The 18,033-nt window shown below is 43.7% G+C and overlaps 1 protein-coding gene across 13 annotated transcripts in view; it reads right to left on the minus strand.

The window, feature by feature from the left end:
• The window catches only part of SYNE2 (spectrin repeat containing nuclear envelope protein 2), a 429,917-nt gene that overhangs the window by 23,436 nt on the left and 388,448 nt on the right, over positions 1-18,033 (minus strand). For 12 of the 13 annotated variants that reach the window (XM_060174850.1, XM_060174845.1, XM_060174844.1 and 9 more), the window contains one exon: positions 2,915-3,077. In XM_060174850.1, the coding sequence (XP_060030833.1) occupies positions 2,915-3,077 (163 nt within the window). Of the gene's footprint in view, positions 1-2,914; positions 3,078-9,969; positions 10,203-18,033 lie in introns of those variants that run through there. The other variant, XM_060174851.1, reaches the window with a different exon arrangement.

The following is an 18,033-nucleotide window of genomic DNA, read 5'->3' on the forward strand; positions in this document are numbered from 1 at the left end:
CCAAAGGTCTGTGTCCCTACACCTACCCCCTATAGTGGAGCTGAGAATCTACCCTCCCCCCCCCCAAGTTTTTTTTTTTTACTTTGGTGCAATACTCCAAGCTCAGTCAATTTCTAAATGTCTAATAGCTCCCTCAGTCTCCACATCAGATCATGGGTGCAGTATAGTCTGTAGCCTCCTGGGAGCTACACAGAGCTTTGGGTCCTGGGAGAGAATTCAGGAGCAGAGAAACCACCTCCAACTGTTGGGGTCCACTCAAGGCTTAGCTCAACAAGGAGGTGGGGAAATCTCTGGAATTCTTTTCTCTGATGGTGACCAAGATGCATGCAGTACCCTGGTTTAGGAAAAAGAATGCTCACAAGAGAAACTGTATGGCCATAGGAAATGAAATTATATATATATAGACAGTGACACACCTGGTTAAGTGCACATAATGGTATTTCATATGCAAGGACCTAGGTTTGAAACCCCACTCTCCACCTGCAGGTGAGGGAGGCTTCATGAGTGGTGAAGCAGGGCTGCAGGTGTCTATCTTTCTCTCTTCCACTATCTCTACTTCCCTTCTCAATTTAACTCTGATCTACTGAATAAAATAGGAAAAAGAGGGAGAGGGAGAAGGGGGGGAGAAAGAAAGAGAGAGAAGGAAAATATGTCTAAGATTAAACATGACACTTTCAGCACCGAGAGAAGATTTATTTTGCAACCATGCAACCATCTTGAGAAGAAAGAACAGAACTGGAGACATCACAGTCCCAGATCTCAAATTGTATTATAGGGCCATTGTCATCAAAACTGCTTGGTACCGGAACATGAATAGACACAATGACCAGTGGAATAGAACTGAGAGCCCAGAAGTAAGCCCCCACACCTATGGACAACTAATCTTTGACAAAGGTGCCCAGACTATTAAATGGGTAAAGCAGAGTTTCTTCAACAAATGGTGTTGGAAAAAATGGGTTGAGACATGCAGAAGAATGAAACTGAACCATTACATTTCACCAAATACAAAAGTAAATTCCAAGTGGATCAAGGACTTGGATATTAGACCACAAACTATCAGATACTTAGAGAAAAATATTGGCAGAACTCTTTTCCGCATAAATTTTTTTTATAATATTTATTTTATTCCCTTTTGTTTCCCTTGTTGTTTTATTGTTGTAGTTATTATTGTTGTTGTCATTGTTGGATAGGACAGAGAGAAATGGAGAGAGGAGGGGAAGACAGAGAGGAGGAGAGAAAGATAGACACCTGCAGACCTGCTTCACCGCCTGTGAAGCAACTCCCCTGCAGGTGGGGAGCCAGGGTTCGAACTGGGATCCTTATGCCGGTCCTTGTGCTTTGCGCCACCTGCACTTAACTCGCTGCGCTACAGCCTGACTCCCCCGCATAAATTTTAAAGACATCTTCAATGAAATGAATCCAATTACAAAAGAGACTAAGGCAAGCATAAACCTATGGGACTACATCAAATTAAAAAGCTTCTTCACAACAAAAAAAAAAACCCACTACCCAAACCCAGAGACCCCTCACAGAATGGGAGAAGATATTTACATGCCATATATCAGACAAGAGTTTAATAACCAAAATATATAAAGAGCTTGCCAAACTCAACAACAAGAAAACAAATAACCCCATCCAAAAATGGGGAGAGGACATAGACAAAATATTCACCACAGAAGAGATCCAAAAGGCTGAGGAACACATGAAAAAATGCTCCAGGTCTTTGATTATCAGAGAAATGCAAATAAAGGCAACAATGAGATACCACTTCACTCCTGTGAGAATGTCATACATCAGAAAAGGTAACAGCAGCAAATGCTGGAGAGGTTGTGGGGTCAAAGGAACCCTCCTGCACTGCTGATGGGAATGTAAATTGGTCTAACCTCTGTGGAGAAGTCTGGAGAACTCTCAGAAGGCTAGAAATGGACCTACCCTATGACCTTGCAATTCCCCTCCTGGGGATATATCCTAAGGAACCCAACACACCGGTCCAAAAAGATTTGTGTACACGTATGTTCTTAGCAGCACAATTTGTAATAGCCAAAACCTGGAAGTAACCCAGGTGTCCAACAACAGATAACTGGCTGAGCAAGCTGTGGTATATATATATATATACAATGGAATACTACTCAGCTATAAAAAATGGTGAATTCACCATTTTCAGCTGATCTTGGATGGACCTTGAAAAATTCATGTTAAGTGAAATAAGTCAGAAATAGAAGGATGAATATGGGATGATCTCACTCTCAGGCAGAAGTTGAAAAACAAGATCAGAAAAGTAAACACAAGTAGAACCTGAAGTGGAATTGGCATATCGCACCAAAGTAAGACTCTGGGGGGAGGGGGAAGTACAGCTCCAAAAAGGATGACAGAGGATCTTGTGGGGATTGTATTGTTATATAGAAAACTGTGAAATGTTATGCATGTACAAACTATTGTATTTTGCTGTCGAATGTAAAACAATTCCCCAATAAAGAAATTTTAAAAAAATTAATCTTCCAGTTATATTCTTCACTGCTGCCTTCCCTAAGTTAAACAAAGCAAAGCTAAAATCAAATTACTGCTGCTCCCCTCCCCTTCCCCCAAAAGCACTTCATTCACTTTAAAGTTAAGGCCTGCATCTTAGACACTATTCAAAGCATCTCATGAGGCACTATGGGAATGTTGGTGATGGGGTGGATGCTCAAAAGACAGATGCCTCACATATACAGGAACACTGACAGGCGGCTGGTCTCTAGAAAAGGCAAACTGATGATACGTAATGTGAACAGCATAAATCACACAGATAATCCAGGCGAGGTTGAATGAGCAGAAGACTGTATACTCTCTTACAAAGCTCAGGCCGAGGGGCCAGGCAGTGGCCCCACACCTGGTTAAGCACACACATTACAAAGTTCAGGCCTCATTTCCCCACCTGCTGTTCAGCGAGCCTCTTCTGGATCTCCTGATCATCACAGACATCATAGACAACCGGCTTCGAGAGTTCAGACTCAATCTGAGCCAACCAGGTGCGAAGGTTGCTCATGTTCTTGTCTAACTGCTGAATAAAAGCAAAGGTCTCCTTCAGCTTCTTCACCCTAAACACATGTACAGGGAAAAAATGAGGAGGAAGATAAAAGCTCAACATTTAGTGGTGAGAAGAACGCACCAACAAGGGTGGCAGAGGTTAACAAGTGACCTTACATTGGTTACTGATTTTACGGAGAGTGCCCAGGTCACCAGACAGGGGTGCTCACAGAACTTCCCAAAGTTAAGGATTCAGTGACACAAAAGTGATTTGCTATCATCCTTAGGGTGGGATCCCCTGAGACCTGGTCCATCTTTCTGGGATTTCAGAGGAGAGAGGAGATGCCACTTCTTTCTTCATAGGTTAAAATATACTACTCCTGACTTCTGTCCAGTTCCAATGCGGAGAACACCCCAACTGCAGAAGTCGCTGGTTCTCCTTACAGGTTTTAAAGATACCTGGTCCACTCTCATAGGAGTTCTCCAAAACAAGCACTGAAGGTATTCCCAGGTCCCACCCTATCCAGTCTGAGGGTGCTATAGGATGCGCATATTATGGGGTTGTCAGGCAGTGCTAATGATGATATGCAAACACAGTTTGCATCAAAATCTCCACCTGAGTCAAAAATTCACTGCCTTGGCATGAAGCTGATTTGAACTAACTCACATGGCATTGGTATACTTGGCGAGCTCATCAACATACATACAGCCATGTAGAATTGCTACATCTGCTGAGGGAAAACAAACTTTATATAAAGCCTGGGAAAAAATGCTTCTATAAATTGCTTCCAAGAAAGTTCTAAAGTAAGAGCAGGCGAGGCTTGCTTTGCTCTGGCTACCCGATCTCGGAGACAGTTGGAGACAGTTATAATAGAAACCATGTTATTTCAATGTCTATGTTAGAACTGAGTCCACACTAACGAAAGAGAAACTAGGACAATGCTAATTCAAAAGAATCACACTGCCCTCCCTGCCACCCATTTCGCTCTCCTGCCTGCTTTCTAACCTGCAGCAAAAGTATCCATTCTGGATGGCAGGTCTAATCTTCGCTCAACGCTCTTCCATACTCTCCCTCTAAATGACTTACCAGGTTAACCCGACCCATTCAGTTTGCTCCTTTGCTCTTGGCAAAGCAGTCCACGTTGCCTATTCCTGGAGCTTCTCTCATTGCTCAGCAATGAACCAGGGCCCCTTTCCCACATATTCCTGCAATTCATGGGCCTTCCTGCTGTCCCATGTTGGCATCCCTCCTCCGCAAAGCTCCCACCACAACAGAGCCTGCGCCAACCAGACTGCCTACTTGTGCACAGCTCCTCCCACACTGGCTGGTGGGCAGGTGTCAATAAATATTTCTTAAATGAATAAATGTGTCTGAGTACTTCTACTGCATACTATTATTTTAGGAAACCACAGAGTGCACACACCCCCCCCCCCCGCCTGTGTGTGTGTGTGAGGGGGGGGGAGGGGAAGGGAGAGAGAGAGAGAGAGAAACAGAGAGAGAGAGAGAGAGAATTACTTTGGCATCCTACAATGGACCAAATGAACTATTCTGGGGACTGACTTTTAGCACCAGCTCGATTGCCAGCTAGCTTTATAATTTGGGGAAGCTTTCCTTTACCTCTGTCCCTTTATATCTACTAGGCTTTGGGTGGCAGTGATGGGGTGTTTCTCAAACTTCAGGGAGGTAGTAGTAGCATCTGGGTGACATTTTGGCCAGAGCTATGGATTCCAACAAACCTGGGTCTAAGCCCTACTGCATCACCTCTGCCCTGTGGACCCTGAGAGGAGTCTTAACCTCCTGTCTTCTTATTTCCTTGTTATCTACAAAAGTGCCCATCTTGCATGTGGTTTTGAGGATGAAACAAGAAAATGCATGTAAAACCTTTAGTATATAGTAAGTGCTCAGCTTAACACTAGTTACTACTATGAACTAGGACCATATAATGCTATAATAGCATCTCATTTATACAGTGCTGGACCTCACATAGTCCTTTTACAAATAGCTTATTCTTTTTTTTTGCCTCCAGGGTTATTGCTGGGGCTCAGTGCCTGCACTACGAATCCACTGCTCCTGGAGGCCATTTTTCCCATATTGTTGCCCTTGTTCTTACCCTTGTTGTTGTTATTATTATTACTGTTGTCACTGCTGTTGCTGTTGTTGGATAGGACAGAGAGAGGAGAGGAGACAGAGAGGGGGAGAGAAAGACAGATACTTGCAGACCTGTTTCACTGCCCATGAAGCAACCCCCCTGTAGGTGGGGAGCTGGGTCTCAAACCAGGATCTTTTTTAAATTTTTATTTATTTATTTATTTAAAGATTGTATTTATTTATGAGAAAGATAGGAGGAGAGAGAAAGAACCAGACATCACTCTGGCCATGTGCTGCCGGGGATCGAACTCGGGACCTCATGCTTGAGAGTCCAAAGTTTTACCACTGCGCCACCTCCCGGACCACATCAAACCGGGATCCTTATGCTAGTCCTTGCACTTCGTGCCCATAAATATCTTATTCTCAACAGTCCTGTGAGGTAGGCAAGCTTGGAAAGAGGCAGTAAAGTCTCTCTAAAGAGAATGCATAGCTGTTGTGACCAGGATGTGGGTTTGAGTCCTGACTCTGAAAAATTGTGTCAGCAGCAGTATCTTCCTTCATTGGATGGCAGGGGATGTTGAAGGCATTTGGCATAGTGCCCAACATAGATGAAATCAAAACAAACAAAAAACCATGGCCATGATGCTTTTCAAGAAGGCATGCTTTCTAAATTGCATTCTTGTTGCAAATAACACAAAGAAATGTTCCCTTCAAAGCCATATGATGACTTATTAAAAAGGCAGTAACTGGATCCCAAACCAGGCCTATAACCTAGATCCCTCCTTTGTTCCCATGGCTACAGAAGTATATTCTTCTCTCCTGAATGTCTTGTCACCTTCACTGCCAAGGAGCTAGAAAGGACATTTCAGATAATGCCACCATAGCTGGGAACTCTAAGCTCCATGGGACAAGAAGCCTTGTGTGCAGTGTGTACACAAGGTCCACTTCAGGAAGGCTCTGGCTAGAGAATCCACTCAACAGTGAGCATCCCACAGGTGGAAGGGGAGCTCAGGCTTGGGGTCTCACAGAACCCTCCCTGTGCTGCTTCATCCAGCATCTAAGCCTGGTCCATCCAAAGAATCACATCCTTTCTGTTTTAAAGAGTGGAGGGTTAGAAATCACTACTGTAAATGAAGGGGAACAGAAAGCTATAAAATAAGCCAGGTGTGAAAACAGACATGCAGCAAATGTGGATACCCAGGGTGAGGTTGCCGTAACCAGGGGTAACTGTGGGGAGTATGGAGAAGGCAGAGGCAGGATTTACTTGGCTTCTGCAGGTGATGGTACTCCGTACCACTGGTGCCCAATAGCACGCCAGATAGGCCAAAGGGAAGTGGGGATTAAAATAATGGGCTATAATAAGTATCCATTCCTTTTATATTTCTATATTGGATATACTTTGTAACTCACAAGCTTGATCATTACAAAGATGGAACATATTGCACCAAAGTAAAAGACTCTGGTGGAGAAGGTTCAGGTCCTGAAACATGATGGCAGAAGAGGACCTAGTGGGGGGGGGGGGCTGTTATGTGGAAAACTGGGAAATGTTATACATGTACAAACTGTCATGTATTTTACTGTCAACTGTAAACCATTAGTCTCCCAATAAAGATATAAAAAATTAAAATAAAATACAGATGGTTAGCATTTATAGAGCAAGCTGACATCTACATGCACCAGGTCTAGTGTGCTTTTACAAATGTCAGCAACTTAATTCTCAAAGCAGTGCTGCAGATCCTACTGTTAGCATCCCCATGTCATGAGCTAACAGAGGCATAGAGACTAAACAACTTTCCCCAGTCACATGGCCATTCAATGGCAGAAGTAGGATTCTAACCTTGCCAGTCTGGTCCAGAGCTGCTGTTCTTAAGTACCTTCCTTGTGATGATTTGGACAAACTTGTATATGCCAAGGTGCACGTGAACTAATATTAGGTAAAAGACAGGCTCGTCGCTCTCAGAAAACATGGCCCAAAGTCTAGACTCACATTTCAGGCAAACAGGCATGCACCCACTAGGTACTACATTTGGCACTTAGGGTGTCCTCATTCACCCACCTATGATTTGCTTCCAATAAACACACAACCATTTGCTTTGTTTTTAAGTCCTGTGAAGCCTGAGGACTCAAAGTTAATTGAAATATAGATATTATTCCAAAAGAGCTCAGGAATGAATTTAGATCTAACTTGGACATTATAACAGTGTAGGCACTCAATAAAAATATTTTGTTTTCCATCGGGGTTATTGTGGGGCTCAGTACCTGCACGATAACTCTACCACCCCTACCATACCTGGTGGCCATTCCCCCTTTTGCTGTGACAGAGGGTGAAGCTAAAGGGGAACAGAGAGGGAGAGAGGGAAAGAGTAAGGGAGGCAGTTAGATACAGAGAGATGGAGCTGCAGCACTGCTTTACCACTCATGGAGCTTTCCCCTTTCAAGTGGGGGCCAGGGGCTTGAACCCAGATCCTCATACTTGGCAATGTATGCTCTTTTACTGGGTGTGACACTACCCAGCCCAAATAAATGTCTTTTTTTTTTTTTTTTAACCAGATACTGTTCAGATCCGGCTTACGGTGGTGCAGGGGATTGAGCCTGGGACCTCAGAGCTTCATAATGTATCACCATTATTCTATCTCCCCTGCCTGATAAATGTATTTTCCTTGAGTACATGATGTTAATTCATACCTTCGAATGTGTTTTAGTCATAAAAGATGTAGCCATGCTGGTTTTATAGAAATGAGCTAAAGGCTAGAGAACCTCGGAGCCATTTTGCAATAAATAATCCATCACCGCACTGCAAGGCATGTATACTGCTAAACCTTGTTTCCATACTGGGCAAGTAAAATACTGACAAATAAGCAAACAAATCTCACATATATTTAGGGTGAAATTAAAGAGGAAGGGTAGGGGTCAGTGATTAAAGGACACACCTTACCCAGGGCATGAGCCTCTGGGTTTAAACCCTGGCACCACATAGAGGCACCAAGGACAGTGCCAAAGGAACTCTATGAGAGATAATATGGTCTCGGTCTCTCTCTTTCTCTCTTCCTCCCCCCTCTCTTCTCTCTCTCTCAACATAGAAGGGGAAAAAACTGGGCCATGGAGGCTGCTCAATGGTGTCATGCATGTGCAAGGCCTTGGGTTCAGTCCTCAACTCCACATTAAAAAGAGGGAATGGAAGGGAAGTGGGGGGCGCAGGGAGTAGCACACCCCTCAGAGCATATACATTACAATGCACAAGAACTCAGTTTCAAGGCTTTGATCCCCATCTGCACAGGGAAAGCTTCACAAATGGTGAACTAATATATATGGTCTCTCTTTTGCTCTCTATCTCCTCATTCCCTCTTGAGGGAAGGAGAGAAAGATCAGGTTCAAGAAGCTACAGCACATTCATCCTACAAAAGCAAGATTCAACTTGCTAGTTACTTCCCAACCTCTGATTGATATTGGTAGCATACTAGCCAGAAATGACTAGTGAAATAAATGTTGTTTCTTAGATAATCATGTTACAAATGCTAGGAAACATCAAATGTGTTATTGAATTTATAGCCAGTCCATTCTCTGTATAGACACTATCACCATTCCTAGGACAGGAAGCATGTGTGATTTGCCAACCTAATGCAACTAACCTCCAGGTTCAGTCTCATTAAAATTGATCCTGGAGAAATTTCATTTGGGGAAACAAGGAAGCCTATTCAGAAACCGGACCACTGGCATAGGGAGCAGCCTCAATACTGCATTACACCAACCACTGAGGCAGTTTGTTTACATAGTTGCTCACAGGTGCCCTTGACCATGCTTAACCCAGGTGCTCTCCACATGTATTTCAACAAATCCTATTTCGCCAGAAAAAAATAAGCATGACTTTTGGATCTGGATTCCAATTCTGAGAACTGGAAAAACAAATTTCTTAAGAGCAAGTTTTTCACTTGCACAGACTACTAGAAGACCTGCACAGAAATAAAAACAATTTTATATGAAACCAGACAAATTGAGAACCTTGTCTCGGAATAGCCACAAACCAGAAGTTCTTTTGCAGGGACTGTGGGGAGAAATGCAGAAGTAATCAAGGTGAGTGTGTTGCTTTTTTGTTTAGCTAGTGAAAACAGATCAGAATATAATACTTATGAACTCTGATCTTCCTCTAAAACCAAAACCAAAACCAAAAAGCAAACAATTAGGTATCATTCTATACATTAAGCTTAAGAACCTAAGTCTTACAACGTAAGATGGAGACTTTAAGGAACAATATGGAGTAATTTGCATTTCAGTCCTACTCTTTACATGCTAAAAGGACTAGTTAAGAATCTATATCAGCATTAACAGGAAAAAAAGTCCCTATGTCAGCATAGAATCAAAGAAAACACACACACTAAAAAAAAAAATCTTGAAATAGTCTATCTACAATTTGTGCTGAAATTAACAGATAACTCAAACCAGTGGACAGCTGTCATTTGTCAAAGACACTCCAGAGTTGCGTACAATTGCATCTTTTTAAAGTAACTAAACATCTTTATAGCAAAATAGCCAGTTACTTCAAGATCTTGAAGCCCTGACTGGGGGTGGGGGGAGGTCATGATCATTACAACACATTTGAGCTAATCCCCTACTGAAGCGTCGATGTTGCTAGAGGACTTCCATTTTCCACACAGCATAATCACTGCCTCTCCCCTGCTTGTCAAAGGCTGACTGCAGACACCACACACATGCTGACACTGGGAAAGAACCCATCCCCCGATGGATGGCTGAGCACACGCTCAGCGGCTACCAGATCATCCGTCATTCTATTGTCACCAAACTGAGAGAGAGCAAGACACATAGAGCCAGAGTCTGCCCTGGCCAGATTCAGAGCTGATGACTGAAATGGCACTTACTGTTGATGAGGGAAAATCATTCCTTATGTTTAGCGAGAGCTCCAAGTTCCCAGCTGCATCGCCACCTCCCGGCTGAGGCAGCCCCTCCCCCACTTCGCTGGCCCCTCCATTCACTGCTTCAGCATCTTCCACAGGCCGCCCTCCTGCAGCCTCCCGTGGGCTCACTCTTGCAGCCACAAAGCAACGCCAGCAGGAAAGGAAGAGACCTGCTTCTCCGTTTAATGTGTTTTCTTCCTTCCAATAAACAAGTATCTCCAGTTCTCTCTCACTCACACACACACACACCCTTTGTTCTGATGCTACAGGATTGCAATGTTGGGGTGGGGGGTGGGGGGGGACAAGTCACAATGTTATCTTGGCTATGGGTTATTTATGAAGTGCCATAAACTCAGAAGAGGAACATTTATATTTGGGGTACAGAAAAGTGAATTTCTGTAATCAAACCTCTTTCAAGGCACAGAAGATAGTACGGCTATGCAGAAAGACTTTAATGCTTGAGGCTCTGCAGCCCCAGGTTCAATACCATAAGCCAGAGCCCAATAGTGTTGTGGTTAAAATATTGGGCTGTTGGAAAAGTCAGGAGACATTTTTTTCAATCCAATAAATATGAAATAAATTTCTCTGTTTCAAACGTAAAAGAAATGGTGAACTGTGAAGCCCTTGACTTTAGTAGAGCTGCCTTCCTAATGTTCACCTAGAAAACACTGGGGGAGGGGATGGAGGTGGGAAGTTATTTCTGCCCTGCTATTTTAATTCTGCACATCCAGGACTAGATGGGGGGGGGGGGGTTGGATTCATTCAGTCAATTCGTCTTTCTGCAGAAAATGGATCAAGGATGCTGACTGTCCACGGATCCTGCTTGGGGAAGCAACTGCTCCTCTGAAAGGAGTTTCTGCAGGTCCAGGAGTTAGCTGCAACCACCTGGCTTCTAGAGAAATGACCAGCCTAATGGGAAAATGCAAGCAGGGGGAGGCTAACCTCACATCTGGCTCTGTGTGTGCTAAATCCTCCCAGTCCCAGTGGACCAGAGCAAGTCAACTTTATGACTAGCAGCACTGTTTGGTCTTCCAGGATAGCCTTGAGAAAATGCAGATAAAAGGGGGAACAATGAAACACTTTAATCAGTTTTAAAAGGAACATATGGCCCTTGCCCATTCTGCAAGGGATGGAAAAATGATCTTTACACACCAAGAGCTGCCATGATAATAAGGACTGAATTTAAATGACAACATTTTAACTGTGACTATTACAAAGCAGGTAGGCTTTTCACATTGATTGGCGAAATATAAAAATTGCTTAGTGAAGAAGTTCCTTTAGGGCCAGAGAGAGAGAGAGAGAGAGACCAACCGACCGACCGACCGCTGGGTAGGGTGTGTGACTGAGACTATGTATGTGGCCCAGTCTGAGCACTGACACCATATGGGAGGTGCTATCACACTGGAGGAAGCTCCAGCACTATGTTTTTTCCCCTTTCTCTATCAGAAAGAAAATGCAAGCTATATTGTGAAATTGTATATATGGGAGGCACAGGATTCATAAAATTAAAATAAAATGTAGAATTCCTTTCAGGAACTTGACCCTTCTGATAGTGAGAGAGCGAGCTAGCTAGTCTAAATAGGAAAGGGCATATGGTAGCATGTCTGAATAAGTATTCCTATCATAACATTGGCTTAAGGGTGCCAAGTTTATTTTATTTTATTTCTGCCTCCAAAGTTATTGCTGGGGCTTGGTGCCAGCACTATGAATCTAATGCTCTTGGGGGCCATTTTTTCTTTCTCCCTCCCTCCCTTCCTCCCTCCCTCTCTTTCTTTCTTTTTTTCCTTTCTTTTGTTTTATTTGACGAGACAGAGAGAAATTGAGAGAGGGAGATAAGGACACACACACACACACACACACACACCTGCAGATCTGCTTCACCACTCGTGAAGCATTCCCACTGCAGTGGGGAGCATGGGCTTGAACTTGGGTCCTTGCGCATAGTACTATGTGCACTTAACTGGATGCAGCAAACCCTCCCCAGCCCCAAACCAAGTGTGTTAATAATGCTACCCTCAAAGAGAAACTAAGGAAAAAGAAAAATTAATAACATTCATCATGTCTTAAAGCTAAAACAAATGCCCCCATGGGATCAGCAAAACAGCTCATTTGGCTAGTGGCCAGCTTTGCCATGTACTTAACCCAGGTTTAAGCCCAGCCTTCACTGCATTGGAGGAAGTGTTGTTCCCTCTATCTGAAAGAGTCTGTCCAAAGTGGTGAAGTCCTAGCAACCCATTCCTCTTTCCATGATAAATATTTAGAAAAATATGCAATAAGATATAAAGTATCTTATAAATTCTGATTGGAATGCTGCTAGCACAAGAGATAAAAAATATCATCATTCTGGGATATCTTTCTGCTTACCTGCCTCATCTATTCTAGGTACTGAAGAGCTCTGACCAGATCATTTTTAAATGTTGCTAGAAAAAGTCTTTGTAGAGAGGCCCTCTAATGTCTCCAAAGGGAGCTCCAGAAAGGGGGAGCTTTATTGTCCTGGTACATGATGACAGAAAAGAGCCTAAGATAGGGGTGAAAGTGTTTTGCAGACACCTATCATGGGAGACGAGTACTCATAAGTCAACAGGTATACTCTGAACCATCAGACTCCCAATAAAATGATAAAAGGGTGAAAAGAAATCTCCAAGACACATAACTTCTAGAGCAACTCATGAAAGGCAGCCTAACATGCAGCCACAGGGCTCCTGCTTTCAAGGAAACAGCTAAAGCAAAGATTACTGAAATGGACAGGGGCTTCTGGGAAACAAGCAAACACATTTTTATAAAGTTCAAGTACTGGGATCTGGAAATCAAAGGTAGTGTGTGTCAGTTGAGTATTTCTCTGGCATTAGTCCCATGGAGAGGAGGCTGTCTAGAACCCTGCTTCCATAAGTTTTGTGCTGGCTGAAATAAGTCCACATTTTTTGGGGGGCGCCCAATACCCACATCCTGTGCTTAACCTGCTAATAACAGGTTACCTAATTTCCTACAAAGCAGAGGACTGTCCATATTGGTAGTTCTGAAAAAGAATTTATGTAATTTTGTTGTCTCTCCTCCATTCAGATTGTACTGGGTCCATTTTCAAAGATCTTATTTAACAAAACACTGGGGAGAGGAAGGGGTTATCGCTAAAATTGTAAAATTTGTTATTTTGCTTACTATGTTAAATCAGTACAAGAGTATATTATCATTTCTTTTTTTCCTGAATATTTTTATTTATTTTGGATAGAAGCAGAAATTGAGAGGTGAGGGAGAGGTAGAGAAGGAAGAAGAAAAGGGAGAGGGGGTGAGGAAGAGATATATCATTTTATCATTGGAACAGATGGTTTTTAGAAACACACACACACACACACACACACACACACACACACTGCTTCAAACAGTCTTTCTGTTGATTTGATGGCAGTATGTTTTATAAGAGTTTAGATGTAGGCCAGAAAAATAGCTCCTCTAGATAGTCTGCTGCTTTGTCATGTGTAGAACCCCCAGGCTTGAGACGAGCCCTCGCTGCACTGGAGGATCGGTTTCAGAACCGTAGTGCAGCAGCAACCCCCACCCCAAAAAAAAAAAAAAGGTGGCACAGAGCAGTGAATCACCAGTGACTTTAAAAAAATATCTATTTATTTATTCCCTTTTGTTGCCCTTGTTACTTTTATTGTTGTAGTTACTATTGTTGTCATTACTGGACAGGACAGAGAGAAATGGAGAGAGAAGGGGAAGACAGAAAGGGGGAAAGGAAGACAGACACCTGTAGACCTTCTTCACCACCTGTGAACTTCTTCAAGGAAGTTCATCTACGCCGATGACATCTGCTGTGCAACTCAGGCATCCAAGTTCGACATCCTCGAGGAAACACTCACGAAAGACATGTCTCTGATATCTGATTACTGTAAAAAATGGCGACTAATCCCTAGCACTGCAAAAACGGTATCATCTGTTTTCCATCTACACCATGCCTCGGCCTCGCGTGAGCTTAATGTGCAGCTTGGCGATACGAGAATCCGGCATGAAGCCCAGCCAGTCTATCTTGGCGTTACTCTCGATCGCACTCTGTCATTTCACGAACATCTCATAAAAACTGCAGGAAAGGTGGACGTGAGGAATAACATCATTGCAAGACTGGCCAGCTCCTCATGGGGCGCAAGCGCTTCCACACTACGATCATCATCCCTGGCATTATGCTATTCCACTGCAGAATACTGTGCCCCAGTATGGTTCCGTAGCCCCCATGCCCACTTGGTCGATTCCAAATTATATTACTCCATGAGGATAATTTCTGGAACCATCCGTTCCACCCCGGTTCCATGGCTGCCAGTTCTTAGCAACATCGCCCCACCAGATATTCGTCGGGAAGCGGCATCATCTAAGTTCATTTCCCACATCTACGCTCGACCGGACCTGCCAATATACGTGGATATCTTCGCCCACCCTGTCCAACACTTGACGTCTCATCACCCAATCTGGTCCCCTACGCCTACACTGAACTTCTCTGTTCCAGACTCTTGGAAACAGAGTTGGCAGTCAGCTGAGGTAAAGAACAAACACCTCATCACAGACCCCTGCAAGCGTCAACCCGGCTTTGACCTAGCACGTTATGATTGGGCCCTCCTCAATCGCTATCGAACAGGCCATGGCCGGTGCGCCGCTATGTTCCATCGCTGGGGAGCCAGAGACAACCCGAACTGCCCCTGTGGCTCCAGACAGACTATGACCCACATAGTCAACGACTGCCACCTCTCCAGATTCAAAGGAGGTCTCGAAACTTTACATCAGGCTCAACCTGACGCTGTTGACTGGCTACGGAAGATGGGCAAACGCTAGAAGAAGAAACCACCTGTGAAGCGATTCCCCTGCAGGTGGGGAGCTGGGGGCTCAAATCAGGATCCTTATGCTGGTCCTTGCGCTTTGCACCACCTGCACTTAATCCGCTGAGCTACCGCCCAACTCCCATCTTTTTTTTTTTTTAAAGTTTAGATGTTAAGGGCCCCAAGGACAGCAAAATTTTCAAACAGCAATTTGGTGAAAAGTCAGTATGGTGAACTATAATGTTCACATCAGGCCTATCTTTTTTTTTTTTTTTTTGCCTCCAGGGTTGTTATTGGGGCTCAGTCCTAGCACTACAAATTCACTGCTCCTGGTGGCCATTATTTTTAAACTAACTTTCTTTCTTTCTTTCTTCCTTCCTTTTTTCCTTTCTTTCTTTCTTCCTTCCTTCCTTTTGGATAGGACAGAGAGAAATTGAGAGGGGAGGGGAAGATGGAGAGGGAAAGAGAAAGAAACATCTGCAGACCTACTTTACTGCTTGTGAAGTGACTTCCCTTTAAGTGGGGAACTGGGGGCTCCAACCAGGATCCTTGTGCGGGTCCTTTTCCTTTGTACTACGTGCCCAGTGTGCCACTGCCCGACCCCCAGGCCTATCTACTCTTAAGTGAGCATTTTAATTACTTAGTTATGCTGGGAGATACGTCCTTCAGGTTTTGGCTTATAGAACTTTACAGAAGCTGCAAGATACTTTATGAGAAAAATAGTGTTTTGGAACTAAGTTCCCTTTCTTGATCTCCTTCCTCATCTTGTCAAAGTGAACAGGCTATGAATATGTGGGCATGGACCCAAGTCATCCTGGTACTTTCTCATCCAGGGTCTTGTGCATGGCTTTTCAACAATCAAACAGGTTTACAGAACTCCCAAGATCTGTTCACAGTAACTGGCAAGATTTCTGACTCTTGGTGCCGTACTGTGTTGCTTCAACCTGCTACTTGCTTCATCTGTACTCCCAGACCAGTGCCACTGGCAATAACTAGGTGTGGGGTGGGGCACTGTGAGGTAAAAAGCACAAGGCCGCTGGTTCAAACCCAGTACAAGAGATCCTCACTGTATGTGGTAAGCTTCACAGACAGTAGAGCAGTGCTATGGTGTCTCTTCCTCACTCTTTCTAAAGTAAAAAAAGAAAGAAAAGGTTGGCCTGGTGGTGGTAGCATCATGCACACACAAGGCCCTGGTGCCAGAATAAATCTTTATTAAAAAGAAATGTACATTTTTGGTACCATTCAAATCTAGGGCATCAGAAACTTTGGCGGGGGGAATAGGGTCAAGCAATCTATGTTTGAATTAGTCTTCCAGGTATTCTGATTCATATTCATGGTTAGGAACTATGGTTCTGTAAATTCTTTAGTCATGCCACTTTTTAATATGGGGGAAGGGTACCAGGGCTAAGTCCCAGGGTTGCATACTCATTAAACACATGCTGAGTTATTGAGGTACATTCCAAGCTGTCCTGTTAATTCTAAATTGAGTTCTAAGTTGTACAGCGACTCTGATAATTGGAATGTAAGGTCTCAAAAGAGTCACAAGTTTTATGCTGCCTGGTGCACTGGGGAAGACAGGACATGGCTCCATCCAGAACCACACTGCCCTGGATCAGGGATTTGTCCTCTGAGTTGTACCACTAGTGTAGTAATGAAATGAAGCACATGTGATTTCAACACTTGAAGAAATAAGTAACCACGGTTTCTTTCCCTATCTATTCTTTCCCTATTATCCATAATAAAGTTTGGAATCTGAATTGATTAGAAAATTACTTTAAAAATATTTATTTATTTATTTTTAATATGATAGGACAGAGAGAAATTGAGAGGAGGAAAGAGGAAATATGAGTGAAAGAGAGACCTGCGGCACAGCTTCAGCACTCATGAAGCTTTTCCTTGCAAGTGGAGACCTGGGACTTATTGGGTCTGTGCATATAGTAGCACCTCAACCTGGTGTACCACTGCCTGGCTCCAAAGGTTACCATGTTTTTAAGTTACCCTGTTCTCAATGCTTTATCTGTTCTCTTAAAAGCTATATCTTGGGGGTCGGGCGGTGGCGCAGTGGGTTAAGCGCATGTGGCGCAAAGCACAGGAACTGGCGTAAGGATCCCGGTTTGAGCCCCCGGCTCCCCACCTGCAGGGGAGTCGCTTCACAGGCGGTGAAGCAGGTCTGCAGGTGTCTATCTTTCTCTCCCCTTCTCTGTCTTCCCCTCCTCTCTCCATTTCTCTCTGTCCTATCCAACAACGAATTGCGTCAACAAGGGCAATAATAATAACCACAACGAAGCTACAACAAGGGCAACAAAAGGGGGGAAAAATGGCCTCCAGGAGTGGTGGATTCATGGTGCAGGCACCGAGCCCAGCAATAACCCTGGAAGAGGAAAAAAAAAAAAAAGTTATATCTTGTTGAGAATGAACCTGAAACAACAGGTCTTTCTTTTCATTTCTATACCAGTGAATTAAATCCAATTTTTTAAAAACATTGGATGCCTCAATGCCAAACCAAACTTTGAAGTTAAAGGCTCCTAACTCGTTTTAATTAAATTTTGAAATCATGAGATTGTGTATCAGTATAGGGTGTTCTCACCAAATCCACTTAACATTTTGAGAGAGATGTTGTCCCCTGCCACAATGAAGCTACTGGTTTACCCTGCAGGGCTGCAGGTTCTGGTTGCACTGTTCAAATCTAAATCCTGTAGCCCGTGCTCCCCCTCTTTCCCAGTGGTGATGTCGTGATGTCAATGGCATTGAATCAGACAAGGAGCTGACTCTACATGAAGGTGACACTGAGCCAGCCCAAGTTTGCTGCCTCATCCCATAGATTCACTTGTTAGTCAAGAGTTTCCTATATTCTCTGCTGTCTTTCTCAGTCTGGATTTGAATATAGAAATTACCCCTTACCTATTGACAGTTCTTCAGTTTTGAAGGGATAAGGCTTGTAGTCACACATTCTCTCCCACCTCACCCCTATATAAATATTACTTACTTTCATGAGACAGAGAGGGTGGTGAGAGAGGTCAGCAGTACTTTGACATACGCCATACTAGGGATCAAACTTGGGACCTCATGCCTGCAAGTCAAAAGCTCTACCACCGTGTCACCACCTGGGTTGCAAAGGTTCTGCGTATGTTCTACCCATTTCACATAACAAATTGGAAGTCACTGGAGTGGAAGAAATGCAACACAGCTGCGTGAGCTGAAAATCCTGCTTGTGTTATGTGCTGCC

The sequence above is a fragment of the Erinaceus europaeus genome, chromosome 16, assembly GCF_950295315.1.
Source record: "Erinaceus europaeus chromosome 16, mEriEur2.1, whole genome shotgun sequence".
NCBI classification, from domain to species: domain Eukaryota; kingdom Metazoa; phylum Chordata; class Mammalia; order Eulipotyphla; family Erinaceidae; genus Erinaceus; species Erinaceus europaeus.